We start from the raw sequence: 15,637 nt of genomic DNA, 5'->3' as shown, positions 1-15,637 counted from the left end.
TATCTCCCCCAAACCATGCAGGCTACCAACAGAATGCATCAGCAAATAACTAAACAGACAGTTTCAACAGAATAAGACAAGTTTGTTTCATAAGCCACAATTCTAGTAGTTTCCATATTACAATATGTGTTTAGATCCTGTTCCCACTTCACTCTCCACCAGAATTACTCTCCTCGGTGTCCCAAATATGATCAGAAAAAAAATCCCCTTTATTAATATTATTAGGAGACTTTGGTTTGATTTTCAAAATACTACTCAGTAGGAGCAGAGTTAGGTCAATGCTAAAAGCTTTTCAAAATCCCACTCCACATTTATATTTTGTCTAGACAGCAATTAAAAAATTAGGAATCTAGCTGGTCAATACCAGTTTCAAAGAAATAAAACGTGTGTCTGTCTAATATTAAATGTCAAACTTCAGAAAACAAAGGATGTCAAAAGTAGTGTTATCAGTTTGATATTACCAACTACCATCATGCGCACACACTCCAAGTTTGTTCTTTTAATCCTGATACAGGCAGTCCCCGGGTTACGTACAAGGACTGTAAGTTTGTTCTTAAGTTGAATTTGTATGTAAGTCGGAACTGGTACATATTGTAGGGGAAACTCTAGCCAAATGTTTCTCCAGAGCTCAGTTTTATTCTCCCACACCTCACTTCCCTCAGTCCTTTATTCTCAAGCTGAGGTGTCTGCTGAGAAAGGCTGCTCCGCGTCTCCCTGGTCTGCTGCGGGGGGGGTGTGTGGGAGGGGGGGCGGGCGGAGGGGGGGGGGCGCTAGCTTCGTGTCTCCCTGGTCTGCTGGGAGGAAGCAACTAGTGCGGGGTTGCCTCACCCCGTTTGTAAGTAGGGATCCGATGTAAGTCGGATCCATGTAACCAGGAGACTGCCTGTATATGCATTATGTGTCATCTGAAGAGGTATGCAGAACAAATGTTACATTTTACAGAGGAAAAACAAAGAAAGATTACCTCAGTTAATGTCTTCTTTGCTTCACTGCAGCCTGCTTGCAGGTCAGCACATTTAGCTTGCAACTGTTACAAAAAAAAAAAAAAAAAAAAAAAAAAGTTTGATTCCACATTCACACTAATTACACCTGTAATGGAGAATGGCAATATTTGAGCCACTGAGTTATTTATTAACACTGAGGTTCACAATAGCTGTCTTCTACACAATACAAAAGCTGTAAGAATCAGTTTTCCTCTGCATCAGATTCTCCGTCTACATTCTGTTACAGGAATTTCAGCTGAAAAATTCCAACAAATAGGTCAAACCTGATCAACTCTCCAGATGCATTAGCTTTAAATAAACACATGTCAATGTACTGGTGACTTGTGGGACGGAATCTTTATCGTCTCTGGAACTTTACTATAGAGAACTTTCTGGGTATCTGGCTGATGAGTCTTGCCCACATACTCAGGGTTTACCTGATCGCCATATTTGGGGTCAGGAAGGAATTTTCCTCCAGGGTAGATTGGCAGAGGCCCTGGAGGTTTTTCGCCTTCCTCTGTAGCATGGGGTACAGATCACAGCTAGAGGATTCTCTGCATCTTGGGGTCTTCAAAGTATTTGAAGGCTTCAATATCTGAGATATAGGTAAGAGGATTATTCTAGGAGGGGTGGGTGAGATTTTGTGGCCTGCACTGTGCAGGGGGTCAGACTAGATGACCATAATGGTCCCTTCTGACCTTAAAGTCTATGAGTCTATAACTCCAAAGAGGTTTTTAACAATAATCTAGTCCAGTTACCTTAAGTTTTATAGCTAAACTAGAACTGTAATGTTAACAAGCTATCTCTAATCTTTCAGACAATTTAGTAAACCTGGGAGACAACGTGTGGTACATTATTGTTCTAATTGTCGTCACTTCAAGTAATAGTCAGGAGGAAAAAAAATTAGCAGCTGTAGAGTTTATTCTTAATATGCATAAACTATATACAGTAAAACTCCAATTGTCTGGCATTCAGTGGTCCGGCACTCCCGATAGTCCGGCACCAACTGGAACCTGGAAGTGCTCGGGCCAGCCGGACAATTGGAGCTGCTGTGAGCCCCATGGGCGCTCGCAGCTGGGAAAGGGAAGAGGGGAAGGGGATTATACCCCTGTGAAGGGGCTGCTCGGACCCGCACTGTGTCCGGCCGGGGGTGGGCAGGGAATGGCGCGGCAAGGGGCGAACCCTCCACCGTTTTGCAGGAAGGTGGGGGAAGCCCTGCGCAGCCGCGAGTTTCTGGGAAGGGAGAAGGCTCCCCACCCACCAGACTGCACTAGTTATTACTGAGCAGGGGAGTGAGGAGCAACGCTGCGGGACCAACCCAACAGCACCCCAGCTGCTCTGCTCCGCTGCTTTCCCAAGTCTGCTGCTCATCAGTTTCAGCAGTGGCAGCGGCGGACTTGGGGAAGCGGAGGAGCAGAGCAACTGGGGTGCTGTCAGGTTGGTCCCGCAGCATCGCCCCTCATCCCCCTGCTCAGTGATAACTAATGCAGTCTGGGGGGTGGGGAGCCCGCTCCCCTTCCGGGGACTTTCGGCAGCAGCACAGGGCTTGCCCCGCCTTCCTGCAAAACGGCAGAGGGTTGACCCCTCACCGTGCCGTTCCCTTCCCTACCCCAGGACGCAGTGCGGGTCCCAGCAGACCTGTCATAGCCCCCCTCGCTGGAGTACCTCCCGATACTCCGGCATATCCAATAATCTGGCACCACCTAGGGCCCAAAGGTGCCCGATTATCAGAAGTCTACTGTACTATATAATAAAGATATTAAAGAGCAAATATTTGGCAAATTATGAAGTCAATACAATTTGTGTCAACTACATGATTAGTCAATAAGGGGGCCATTCTAGAGAGCCTCAGTGAGGGCACCTAGATGGCTCTTACTACATTAAAAATTCAGAGATGCAGTGGTCCTGGACCAGCACAGGTTGAGACTGTCGGTCCTGGCTTGTGTTAGGTCTAGCAGCCTGTTTGGGCACCCAGGGTTGGCTGTGGACAGGGGCTGCTTCATAGCAGCAGCCTGTCTGCAGGGTGGCCCACATCCCCCACTGGGACCCCCGCAGAACAGCCGCTCCTACCCCCACCCCACCAACCAAGGGCAGGGAGGGCAGGTAGCACCACGGAGTTGGTGCTGGGGAAAACCTATGACAAAAGCGTAAGATGACAGCAGCAAGGAAAACTTCAGTATCTCACCTTGTCATGCAGAGTTTACAACAAGAAATTTGATAACAGATGTATAATGCTCTACAGATAAAATAAAACAAGCCCTTTCCCTTAGGACCATTTTTTAAGAGGAAATCAGGTGCCCAATTCCCACTAATTTCAAATGGGAGTTAGATTTTTCAAAGGTATTTGAGCCCCTATTACGCACAGTTTATATTTACACATAACACTACAAATAGCAATAGAAGAAATAGAACTGTGGTTAGAAGAAGAGAGGACAAATGATGCAACAAAAAGATTACAGCAATGTCTTGATTAGTTACTGATGAATCTAAAGAATTTTGCTTTTTTTGGCTTCTTCTAGAGTTTATTTTTCTGTTCATGAGCTAAAACTGTGGTTTTAACCAATCCATTCATTCAATTCCTCATTTTTGCAAGACTTCATGCAGAATTTATAATATTACCAAAGTTTTTCATGGAGTTCCAGAGGATTCAGTTACAAATATTCAAAAAATTAGAATTTAACCTTTAATCCGATATGCCAGTTCTCACAAAGGATTAACATAGGAAACGCATTTACACTTTCTTTTTTTTATTTTTTAAACCAAACAGTTTTCGAACTATGAACAGAGCTTATTGTAGTATTAGGACCTAACACTTCAAGAAATGAAACCTAAAAGATGGCTTTCAGAAACAGTTTAGCCAATTACCCTACCGTATTTTCCGGCGTACAAGACGACTTTTTATGCTAAAAAACATCCCCAAAAAATCAGGGGTCATCTTATACGCTGGGTATACAGGCAGTCCCCGACTTCCAGGTACTAACGGGGCTTTTCTCGCCCCGGAGAACACGGACTGCGGGACCTTGCGGTCCCGCCGCCCATGACCTCCGGGGCGAGAAAAGCTGCTCCGCGTCTCCCTGGTCTGCAGACCAGGAAGACACGGAGCAAAGCCGCGGAGGGGCTCCGGCAGCGGGGCAGCCCGCGCTGCCCCGCTGCCGGCGTCCTCAGAGGGTTTGCTCCCGGTGTCCCTGGTCTGCTGGGGTTGGTCCCCAGCAGACCAGAGGCACTGGGAGCACAGCCGAAGCGGCGGCGGGGTGCCGTGCTTCTGAGGCTTTGCTCTGGCAAAGCCTCAGAGGCGCGGGACCCTGCCACGGCTGCGGCTTTGCTCCCGGTGCCCCGGTCTGCTGGGGACCATCTCCAGCAGACCAGAGGCACCAGGAGCAAAGCCGGGGAGGCGGAGGGGTCCCGCGCCTCTGAGGCTTTGCTCTGGCAAAGCCGGGGAGGCGCGGGACCCCGCCACGGCTGCGGCTTTGCTCCCGGTGCCCCATGTCTGCTGGGGACCGTCTCCAGCAGACCAGGGACATCGGGAGCAAAGCCGGGGAGGCGGAGGGGCGCTGGGGCGCTGCCGGTTGGCCTCTTAAAGGGGGGGGTAGTCTTATAAGGCAAGTATAAGACGAAAACCTATTTTTTAACTAGAAAATTAGGGAGTCGTCTTATATGCCCAGTCGCCTTATACGCCGGAAAATACGGTACTCGGATCTCCCAAAGAAAAACAAAATTCTCCTATGGTCAGAGAACAAAAAATTTAAGAGAAGAGCTTTACAGTAAAGTTAAAAGAGGGGATATACTTAGATTTATAAGCAAACTATCTTACAAACTATTGCTCCAGAATATGCAGAAGTGTAACATTAGAAATAAAAAGTTCTGCAAAGTGGCATTACTCATTTGACAAGCACATTTTCTTATTTCTTAAATTGTTATTCTTCTTTCCTGTTGTTTGCATGGGTCTTCCACACAAGGGGAACTGACAGGGGCTCGGAAAAGTAAACGGAGAGAAGTCAACACAATGAATATGCAACAGATGAAAGGACTATTTCTATATCATTGGTCCAATGCTTGAAGTAGAGTTTAGTGCTGTTCAAGAAATGGACCATCTGTTCCAGTAGCATTGTTCTGAATATTGTGCTCACGCTTACTGGCATATAAATAAGTGTCAGACGCAGATTTATCACCTAACCATTTAACAACAAAAAAAGGGGGGTGGGGGCAGGAGGAGGGAGGAGAAAAAACAGAGCCAGACTCTCCTGCTTTCCAGACCATGTGCCACTGGAGCAGCACACAGCATAAGGTGTGCTCAGCTGGCACAAAGCCAGCACATGTGACAGTGTTCCCACTGCTCAGCTAAAGAGAGAGGGAGAGAAGCAGCATGGTTAGAGCAGTGTGCTCTGCTGACAGTGTTTCAGGCTAACCTCAACAGAAATAGATGCAAGACAACTTCAACTTACTGATGGAACACATGCCTCCTCTGCCCCATCCCAGCCAAAAAAGTTTGAGATGTTCCACCAAAACATCTCTTCTCATCCACTGGGCCAGGAGTTTGGAGTTCTGATCTCTCTCTGCCTTTGAAAGTGCAGTGCTCCTTGCCTCACTCACATACTTCCCCTTACTCTCTGTTTTGCATGCAAGTGTCCCGCAAGCCAATACATACATGTGCACACCACACCCTGAGGTATGATCAAATATCTTTAGCATATGATTAACAGCAAGGATCCATTGAGTTCTAATACTGGTGAAGACATTCTCTCAATGCCTGCTCTCTGCCTCATTTCTTTCTGCCTCGCCCTGCAAAATAAAGGGCACTTATTTACTTGTTTTATGAAGAGCTTTTTGCAAGGCACACTGAAGAATACTGTCAATGCTATCCCCCACTCTGGCACTTCGAGTGCAGAATGTGGGGTCCCGCAAGGGGCTTTAAAAATACAGTAAAACTCCAATTGTCCAGCATCCAGTGGTCCGGCACTCCTGATAGTCCAGCACCAACTGGAACCCGGAAGTGCTCCGGACAGTTGGACAATTGGAGCTGTTCTGCCCCGGCTTCCTCAAGTCCGCTGCTGCTCAAACTGACCAGCGGCTGACTTGGGGAAGCCAGGGGCAGAGCAGCTGGGGTACTGCCAGGTTGGTCCCGCAGCGCCGCTCTCTCCCATGCTGTGCAGTTCCCCGCCGACCTCCACCCCCCACCCCAGACTCATAGCCCCCCTTCCGGTACTCCGGCATATCTGGTAATCCGACACCCCCTGGGTCCTAAAGGTGCCGGATTATCGGAAATTTACTGTACCTTGCATTTACCACAGATTTTGTGACCTTGGGAGGTATGCTACCACTACACAAATGAAAAAAATCCCAAACTTCCGAATCCCAGAAGATTCACTTGCGAACTTCTTCCAAAGGGGTACCCCAAACTCTTTTACCACAAGAGAGTTTGGAAAAACAAACAAACTAATCTTTCATAGCTGACCTTCCAGTCTTAGGCATGCAGAGACAGACCTTCTATTATCTTCCAGGACACAAGAATCAGATCAGGTCTTAAAAGGTGATTTTATTAACAAAACAAAAAGATATACTTGATAAAATATATTAGGTTGCTAGGTGTTAGAGCAACTGAGAAAAACAGATTAAAGCACGGAGGCATTCAGCTCTAGTTAGTGGAGGGAACACATGGACTTAGCACAGAGGAATTTAACCAAACTACAAAACAAAGAAGATAACCTGATCACATCTAATTAAACATTTTCTATCACTTACATATCCATAACTTCAAGGTCCAGTCCATTTCTAGACGTGGCTATTCCTGCCTGATTCAATTAATCTCCCTTAATCTCCCTCTCCTCTTCACCCCAGCTCCTGGTTTGAACTCCCACAAAAGAACTGCAGCAGACAGATTCCCTTTCCATTCAAATTTCAACACTTCCTTCCCATTGGTTCTCCTGGTTCCTTGTTACCTTGGGTTTAACCATTTAGTTACTGAATACTAGGATATTTAGAAAAGGGTAGCACTCTCCCACCCATCATTAATATGCATTACAAACAGTGTTGTTGGTTTCATGGGTTTTGGCGTGTTTCATAATTTCCAACTGGGATCTAGATATTGCATGAAAACTTCAGTTTTCATTTAAAAAAAATAAAAGTTTCTAGCTCCATAATTTTGGAGAAAAACATGAAATTAGTTTATCCCAATGGCAATTTTTTTTTTTAAAAAAAGATAAGATTTTTAAGCCAATTTCATGATTTTTCAGACTTTACTCGAGTTTTGAGCACTGGAGGTTAGCAATACTGTACTCATATGACTTATTATTGATATAGCACCCATATTTTGCTTGGTACTTTAAAAGCATTTCTTCTGGGTTTTTTTCTTACTTTGAGAGTGAAGTGCAAAGTCAATGGTTTTTTCATGCTACAATATGAATTATAGACACAGAAAAAACCCATTCACCTCACACACACTTGCTCCATTAAATGTTACAAAAGCATAAGAATATCCAGGAAGTATGATAAAAATAAGTTGCAGGCCTTTTATAGTGAAGATACAGTGCTAGTTTTAAACAAACTGGGATAGCTACAGAAGTGCTAACAGTTTCTGAAAGATCAGGTAGGCCAGAAGGCAATGAAGATGTGGAATTGTATTAGTTTTGACAGAAAAAGAAATTAATCCCGTTCTGTGTGTTCCATTATGAGATCCAACCCAATATTTACTGGCAATTTAATTAGCTGTCATATTAAAATTTTCCAACTAAAATAACCCAACTTCCTGAACAAAAATCTGTATGTTAGCCAAAAAGCTTCAACTTAACATTTTTTTGGAGAAGGGAGGAATAGGATACACTTAAATTTAATTTAAGATACATTTAATTAATATGCAATAGTCAATTCATATATATGATGTATATATGGGTTTCTTTCTGTAACTAAATCCTAACTGTGTGTGTTTAATGTTAGATTCAGGTAACTGAGCTATACTAAAAAGCCTACGCTCCACTGATAAATTTATCATAATTTATCCATAAAAAGTGCTGACCCCCCTACACTTTTTCAAGATACACAGTAAGGGTATGTCTACACTCACTACAGGACAAAGTTGAGTTAAGATATGCAACTGCTATGTTAATTGCACAGGTGAAGTCCAAGTATCTTAACTCAACTTTTGGCCCTGCCTACACAGCAGGAAGTTGAAGGAAGAACACTCTTCCTTTGACTTCCCTTACTCCTTGGTGAAATGAAGGTTACCAGGAGTTGGAGTAAGAAGTCCTCCAGCTTGACATCATTTAAAAATAAAAGGTCGTAGTGTAATGCTGCTGTGTAGACGTACCGTAAGCGACCATGAGATTTTACTTAGCCAGACTCTGGATGACCTCTATGCTAGTATATAGATGTTGGGTTGAAAAAGTAGACACACAAGAAGCTCAGCATTCACCAGACATCTCTGAATGAGCATTACAACTGTTATTTGAACATTCATGTTGTCACCATTTCAGTGCCATACTCCAACAACAGAGATAGAGAAAAATGAATAATAAAGTATTTGTTAGAGGTTTGCAATTTTGACATGAAAGGAACTTTTGCATACAGCACCACACACACAGGATATCCTGTTCTATTGCATAAGCGTCACACAAGCAAGATAGTATAGTTTTCAAATATTTTCTAAATAAAAGCACTGTGGTCAAACATATTTACTGACTTTTTTTTCTTTATCCTCCTCCATAAAGCATACCTCTTCCAAAAGTCTGGTCTTCTGCAAGATTTGTTTGTTTAGAGATGCTACCTTCCTTCGGTGCTGCTGGGCAGTTCCAACTCTTTCTGGACGCTCCTCAGAGGAAAGCTCAGATTGCTGAAAATACATAAAAATCACCAAAATCAACACATGGTTGAATTGCACTTAGCCAGTATTTGCTTTACAGGGACATAGGAACACAAGACTAGGCAGGGTAGAGGCATTATAGTTCATCTAGTCCCATATTCTGTTTCAAGAGTGACCAATACTAGCTCTCTCATTGGAAAGTGCAACAACCGCACAGGAGGCAGATATAGGATATTATTCCCACTACATTGGTTTCACCATTGCACGTGGCTTCCACTGAGGTCAGGAGGCAACTGTAAAGATGAATTATATGATAGATGCATGGAATGAGTTCCTTTTAGGAATGCATATATTTTAAGAGTTGGAAGAACTCCTCTGGACAGCCTTTCTGAAACACTCCAGTATTCTATAGTGGTATTCTAAAATAATACAGGTTAATACAAGAGAAATAGACACTTTGCACCTGTACAGTAAATGGATGATCCTGTTAAAGCAGTAAAACTGCTTTTAACAACAATTCAAGAGTGCTGCAGCTGAAACTAAAGTTGATTAAAAAAAGATGCAGGAAAAAATGGGGAACAATTTAAAACATTTCTCACTGGGAAAAAAGGGGAAGTTACTCACTCTGTGCAGTAACGACTGTGCTTCAAGGTGTGTCCCCCCATGGGTACTCCACTGTTGGTGACAGGTGATCCCTGGAGCCGCAGAACGGAGTCTTTTGGGAAGTTATTGGTTGGGCCACACTTGCGTGAAAGGTACCTTGTGCCATTCGCACCTTGGTGCCTAACGCACGTGACCCAATGCCCCCCTCCCTTCAGTTCTTCATGTATGCCCGAGAAAGCTGGGCTCTGAGTAGAGGAGAGGAAGGGAGGGTTGTGGAGCACCCATGAGGACATACACCTCAAAAAGTAGTTATTACTACATAAAGTAACTTCCCTTTCTTCTTCAGGTGATCTCCCTGTGGGGGATGCTCCACTGTTGTTGACTACACAGCAGTACTCTGTATGGGAGGTGGACTCGGAGTCACTGCTTGATAGCAGAAGCTAGCACTGCTGTAGCCATGGCCGTATCAGCTGACAATTGAGGCATGATGGCATGCATAATTGTTTGGCAAAGGTTTGGTCAGAAGACCAAGTAGCTGCTTGGTAAATGCCTGGGAGTGGTACTTTGTTCAGGAAGGCAACAGAGGTTGCAGCTGCACATTTGGAGTGGAGATGAGTGGTTTATTCCAGATGGAGTAACAGTGCAATATACAGGAAGATATCTACTTGGAGATGTGCTGGACTGAAATCGGCATACCCTCGCGTTATTCAGTGATAGAGAAAGTCACGTGTCCTGTCTATATAGGCTAATGAGCACCGTATGTCTAAGGAGTGCAACACTGCCCCTTTAGGGGATGCTTGAAGGTTCAGAAAAAAAGGTGGGAAACACTATGGGTTCATTGATGTGGAATGAGGTGCTAATCTTTGGTAGAAATGCAGGATGCAGATAGAAGGTAACCCTGTCTTTTGAGAAGACTGTGTAAGGTGAGTCAGTCAGTCAATGCACCTACCTCACTGACCCTCCTCACTGAGGTGATAGCAACAAGGAATAACTCTTTCATGATAAGGAAGGAAAGAAGGAATGTGGCCATATGGAGGTTCAAATGGAGATCACACGAGGCAGCCTAGAACCAAGTTCAAGTCCCATGAGGGCACAGGGGGCCTATGTGGAGGACAGAGATTCAGAAGACCCCAAAGGACTCTCCTCGTAGTGGGATGTGAGAAGACAGACATCCTGTCTATTGGTGACAAGTGTACCTTCAGGAAAGAAAGAGATAGCCCAGAGGTCTTTTGGTGTAGCATGTAGTCCAGGACAACGGGAAGTGAAATAGTATTGGAAATGAAGCAATCTTGTTGACACTAGAGGGAAAAACGCTTCCATTTCTGCAGGTTAAGTCAGTCTAGTAGATGGCCTTCCCACTGTGGAGGACAGATCTCACTTGTTTAGAGCACTGGGACTTCAGGTCCATGAAACCAGAGAGAAGCCAGGGAAGTAGGTGAAGGGTTCAAGGCTGAAATGGAGCAGCTTGCCTCAGTTCTGAGAGAGAAGGTCGTGGCGGTGAGGAAACTGGAGTGGTGGCGCTATCAACATGCAGTGGAGATATGGGAACCAGGTTTGCCTTGACCACAATGGGGGTCTCAGAATAACTCAAGCCCTGTCGGATCTTGCAGAAGACCCTGGGGATAAGCAGGATTGGAGGGAATGCATAATAGAGTAGTTGGCCTCATCGGATTAGGAAGGCACCTTCCAATGAGGCCTGTCCCCGATTGGCCCTGGGACAAAAATGAGGGCACTTGGCATTCTACCAGGTGGCGAAGAGATCTGTTGACCGACTACCCCAAAAGCGGAATACTTGTGTCAACTCAGCTGGGTGTAGTTTCTACCTGTGATCGGTGGAGAAGTTGCGGCTGAGGGCAACTGCTATGACACTGTTTACCCCAGGGAGGTTTGCTGCCTTCAGAGTAACTCCATGACAAATGCACTGCTGGAGCGCTTGTACATTTCAAAAGCAGAATTGCAGCAAAAGCAGAGGCTTCTTTAGTCCCCACTCAAGCCATTTCCACTGTGCCCAGGGATTGCCATAATACGGAGGCATATTCCAAAATCCAGAAGAGTAAATATTCTGAGCTGTGTAAGGAGAATGGTGAAAAATCCCTAGAGAAGTCATCGTCAGAATCAGACGAAAATTTTTCTTGAGAGAGTGATCTCTGTGATGTTAACATGGGAGGAGAGCTCTCAGGTTGTAAAAATGGTGAGTTAAACACGGATGAGTCTCTGTGCTGAGTGTAGTGCCCAACAGGTGTTGCCAGTGCCATAGAGGGAGGCACAGAAGCTGAGGTGCTGAATCACGCCTTGGTGCCGAGGGCAGTTGTGGCACTCTGAAAGCAGCAGTACTGCACATACACCTATGATAATCCCCACCTCTCAACTCCTTTTTGGGTCAAGACTCTTACAATTACAATACCTTGACATTTCAAACTTAAACTAATTGAAATAATGAAATTCATGATTTCTGAAATCCCATAACTGTGACATTGACTAATATGGACCATAAATTTGGCCAGACCTTGCCCATTGATCATTAATATTACTGTGTGGTGCCCGTATAGAGCATGTACAAAAATATAAATATTTGCTAAAGTTTAGTTCTTAAAATTCATTTGGCAAGCCATGTATAACCTAGTCTGCTTTAGATAAAGGGATGTGTATTTGTCTGACGAGTTTGGTTGTCAGGTAAAGACAATGAAAGTTTTTCAATGGAAGATAAACAAAGCTATCCACACAGAAAGGCATAGAGTTGGACTCAGCTATAAAGAGGGAGGTCTGAATCTCATATGATACAGCTGAATCAACTGATTCGATGCACTATTACTGTGTTATAAAAGTGTAGCATCATGCAAAGTCTTAGGAAAACCTTGGAGATCCTGATCATTAATATCCTTGTGAAATGTATACATTAATTCTATACTACGAATTACAGACACACACGGATTATGAGAGATGTAACAGTAACTCAGTTCTGGGAACCTAAACAATTTGTCAAACTGACAGATGGTTTTTGGGGGGAATTTGGAATTGGGAGGCTAGATGCTTTACTCTGCAAAAAGTATCTAGGCAGTGGAAGACTGAGTGGGACCTACACACTTATGTTTGTTCATTTGCTTGCTGTAGCAGCATAGCATAGAAAACACCCACAACTGCAGGGCAGATAATCCTTTTCTGATCTGGGTTGAATCCCAAGAGTGATAACACACCCTTCTATATTCCCAGTGTTGGTTTCGCCTATCTAATGGCCTTTTTTCTCTGAATAGGATTTAACCAAGTATATTGCTGCTTCTCCCACAACATACCAGAAATACAACCTCTCTGTTCAGACAGCACTTGCTTAAAGCCTTGGTCATCTGTAATCTTTGTTTGATCAAGACATGTCCTTCTGACAAATGATCATTAAAATTTTAATTTATATATACACAAGTTTTATTCTACTCAATGTGTCTCAAGCTGAACAGGACGGCGTTTCTTGTGTGAAAAATAAACATAAATTTAGATAACTATATCTTTAAAAACTATTCTGAAGTTATAAATTTGCTATAGTTTCATCTACCTAGACAGGTTAGGAAACATGAACCGACACACATTATTTAACATGGTAAACAGCTTTATAACTGGTATGCTTATCACAGTTTTACATAAAACTTGTGCATAACTCAGATTAGGTTACATCTTGTGATGCTGAAAGCCAAATATAAACAAGAGAAACCTATAATCTCTTGTTTTTTGATTTTCCAAAATGAACAACGATTCTGAATAAGATATTTACAACTAGACTATACAGGTTGGACCTTCCTGGTCTGGTACCTTCAGGGTCATTACTGGTCTCACTTTCCGGCTCCACCCCTGGTTGGGCCACTGACCTGGCTCTCCCCCGACATTAGTCCTACCACCCCTTCTGCCACTGTGTCACTGGCCTAGCTGGACTCCCTGCTGCAGGGCTCCCGGCAGCCAGTGGGGCTCGGCTCCCATCCCCCCCCCCCCCCGGGTTCCCTGCCACCAGCCCTCCACTGGGACTCTCTGGTCCAGGAACATCCATGGTCCTGCAACTAGACTACAGATGTTGCCAGATCAGAGTCCCAGTTTAGAGAAGTTCAATCTCTATAAGATTTGTTTTACAGAGACTGACTTCATAAAACATTTTTCATTTAAGAATTACAGAAAAATTTGCTGTTAGCATCAGCTACACCAATTCCCAGTTTTAAGATTTAAAAGAAACAGATGTATTGAGCTCCTGAACTTGTCTGTTTCAATTGATGGCATATTCCTGTTCAATATACATCTAACAGAGCTTTGTTAACTGTCAGTTTTAGTATTTTATGTATGTTTACCTATTCAGGCTTTTGAGATCTTGTTAGTGTTTGATTTGTGCAAGACTAGACATCAATTTTACATAACCATAATTTGTCACCATTTTAGATGGAGCCCTTAATTTATTCCTCTACAGACTCTAACATTCATAAACCTAGAAACTATCAATGTTATATTTTCATGCAGCCTTCAGGTAGGATGCATATACGAATAATACTCAGTGAAAATCTAGACTTTAGCTTTTGTGCACCTGAATGGAAATAGCTGAACTGAACTTCATTTTAACCAATGATTTTGCAGCAGCAACACCAGTATTGACTAAAGGGGATTATAGTGGCTCAGCTGCAGAACACAAAGGACCATTTGGCAGTTACCAGAGAGAACAATCTACATTGTTCTGTTGGATATTGTCTTTCCATTAATTATGAGAATATATTCAGTCTTTTAAGGAAAGATACTGCATGCTGTGGCATTTACTGATAATATACCAGCTGAAGTCTAAAGCTAAATCAAGTTAAAAACATTGTTATTTGACTATCAAGAACTGAGCAGCAATGAAAGTTCAATCCACAAGTTATTCACCTCCAGGATCCCCTCTTGATGGATTTAGTGACTGTCAAAGATTATGGGGATTATTAACCCCAGAAGCAGAAGATCCCGTCTCAAAAGAAGAGGTGGTGCAGCACAAGAGGCAATACTGCAAATTTCCCAAAGCTGAATTACCAAACAAACAAAGTTAAACCTTACCTATAAGGACCATTACTAAGAGATGGTGAATAGTTCAGTCATGTAATCAGATACTGGAGAGATGAAAGAAACCTATTATGGGCCATCAAATCCATTTCTCCCCTCCCTGTACCCAAGTACAGTTTTATTCCCTATATTCAACATTAAACACTGCAAAGAGGACCAGGTGGTACAGACATAAATTATGTTACAGAACAAAATCTATAAGTGTCTTGGCTATTGCTTGAAGGCAAGTGCAATGTGAAAAGCACCTTATAAAACAACTTTAAAACTAGCTTTCTAGTGCATTCAAACAACACCTAAGGCACTCTATTCTATATCAGTATTAAATGGTACAGACATTAGAAAATTGTCCTTTCTACAGAGGAGTAGCACCTGTTGACAAATTAAGACCGTTTGTAATTAACTTTCATTTTAGATTGCCACAAAAGAAATTTTGTTCTTAAAATAGGCAATTAAAGTGTGCTGAACTTGCTCGAACACCCATATGACATGTAACCTTCACATACTACCATTTAGTTTAGTTATATAGGAAGCACAGGATCAATAAATGGCAAGAAAATGAAAACTACATATCATACCCTATCCCCTCCTTTTTAATTCTCCAGCATGACAAACTACAAACTCAAAGTATTTTTGGTGGATTATTTACCATTCTGTTCCAAGTTGATTTTAGTTCATAGTTAAAAACAATAATTTACAGATGTAAAACACAGTGAAAACTGCAATTAAAAGAAGCCTTCTTGTAAACAAAGGAACTAAATCCATTTACCCTATAAGTCGTCTTACAATTTTGCGTGTAGATGCGTCAAATTCAAGATGAAGGGCAATATAGCAGCAACTAATAATACTGAATTTTATCTGTATGGAACCAGTAGCAATATTGTATTTTCCCACAAAGCAATAGATGCATGTTAGGGATGTAAAATCCTGTTTAATTGGTTAACCAGTTAAACACGATGTTTACCCATTTAACTGATGGGAGGAGGGGGCAGAAGACTGCACACTGAGGCACTCGGTGACAGGTCTGAGTGATGTGAAGCCAAAGCAGATTCCATAAGGAGCTGCCTTAAACAAAAGTCCTGCTTCTTCCTAGTATGAAGTATAAAGGCCTTACAGATCTTGCACTTCTGTTTGATGAGAGATTCCCCCAGGCACCAAAGGCATGTGTGGTGGGGGGGTCACTTGCTGACACAGGCTTTAAGGCAAG

General features: G+C 43.1%; 1 protein-coding gene across 2 annotated transcripts in view; it reads right to left on the bottom strand.

Annotated features, from left to right (window-relative positions):
- The window catches only part of CCDC93 (CCC complex scaffolding subunit CCDC93), a 107,494-nt gene that overhangs the window by 34,677 nt on the left and 57,180 nt on the right, over positions 1-15,637 (bottom strand). For both annotated transcript variants that reach the window (XM_075933242.2, XM_075933244.2), the window contains 2 exons: positions 8,689-8,805; positions 965-1,027 (listed from right to left, as the gene is read on the bottom strand). In XM_075933242.2, coding sequence (XP_075789357.1) covers positions 965-1,027; positions 8,689-8,805 — 180 coding nt within the window. The remainder of the gene's footprint in view (positions 1-964; positions 1,028-8,688; positions 8,806-15,637) is intronic.

Source organism: Pelodiscus sinensis, chromosome 7 (genome assembly GCF_052426305.1).
Source record: "Pelodiscus sinensis isolate ZL-2025 chromosome 7, ASM5242630v1, whole genome shotgun sequence".
Lineage (NCBI taxonomy): Eukaryota > Metazoa > Chordata > Testudines > Trionychidae > Pelodiscus > Pelodiscus sinensis.
Note: the sequence above shows the minus strand (reverse complement) of the source record. Positions and strands in the feature narration are given on the sequence as shown.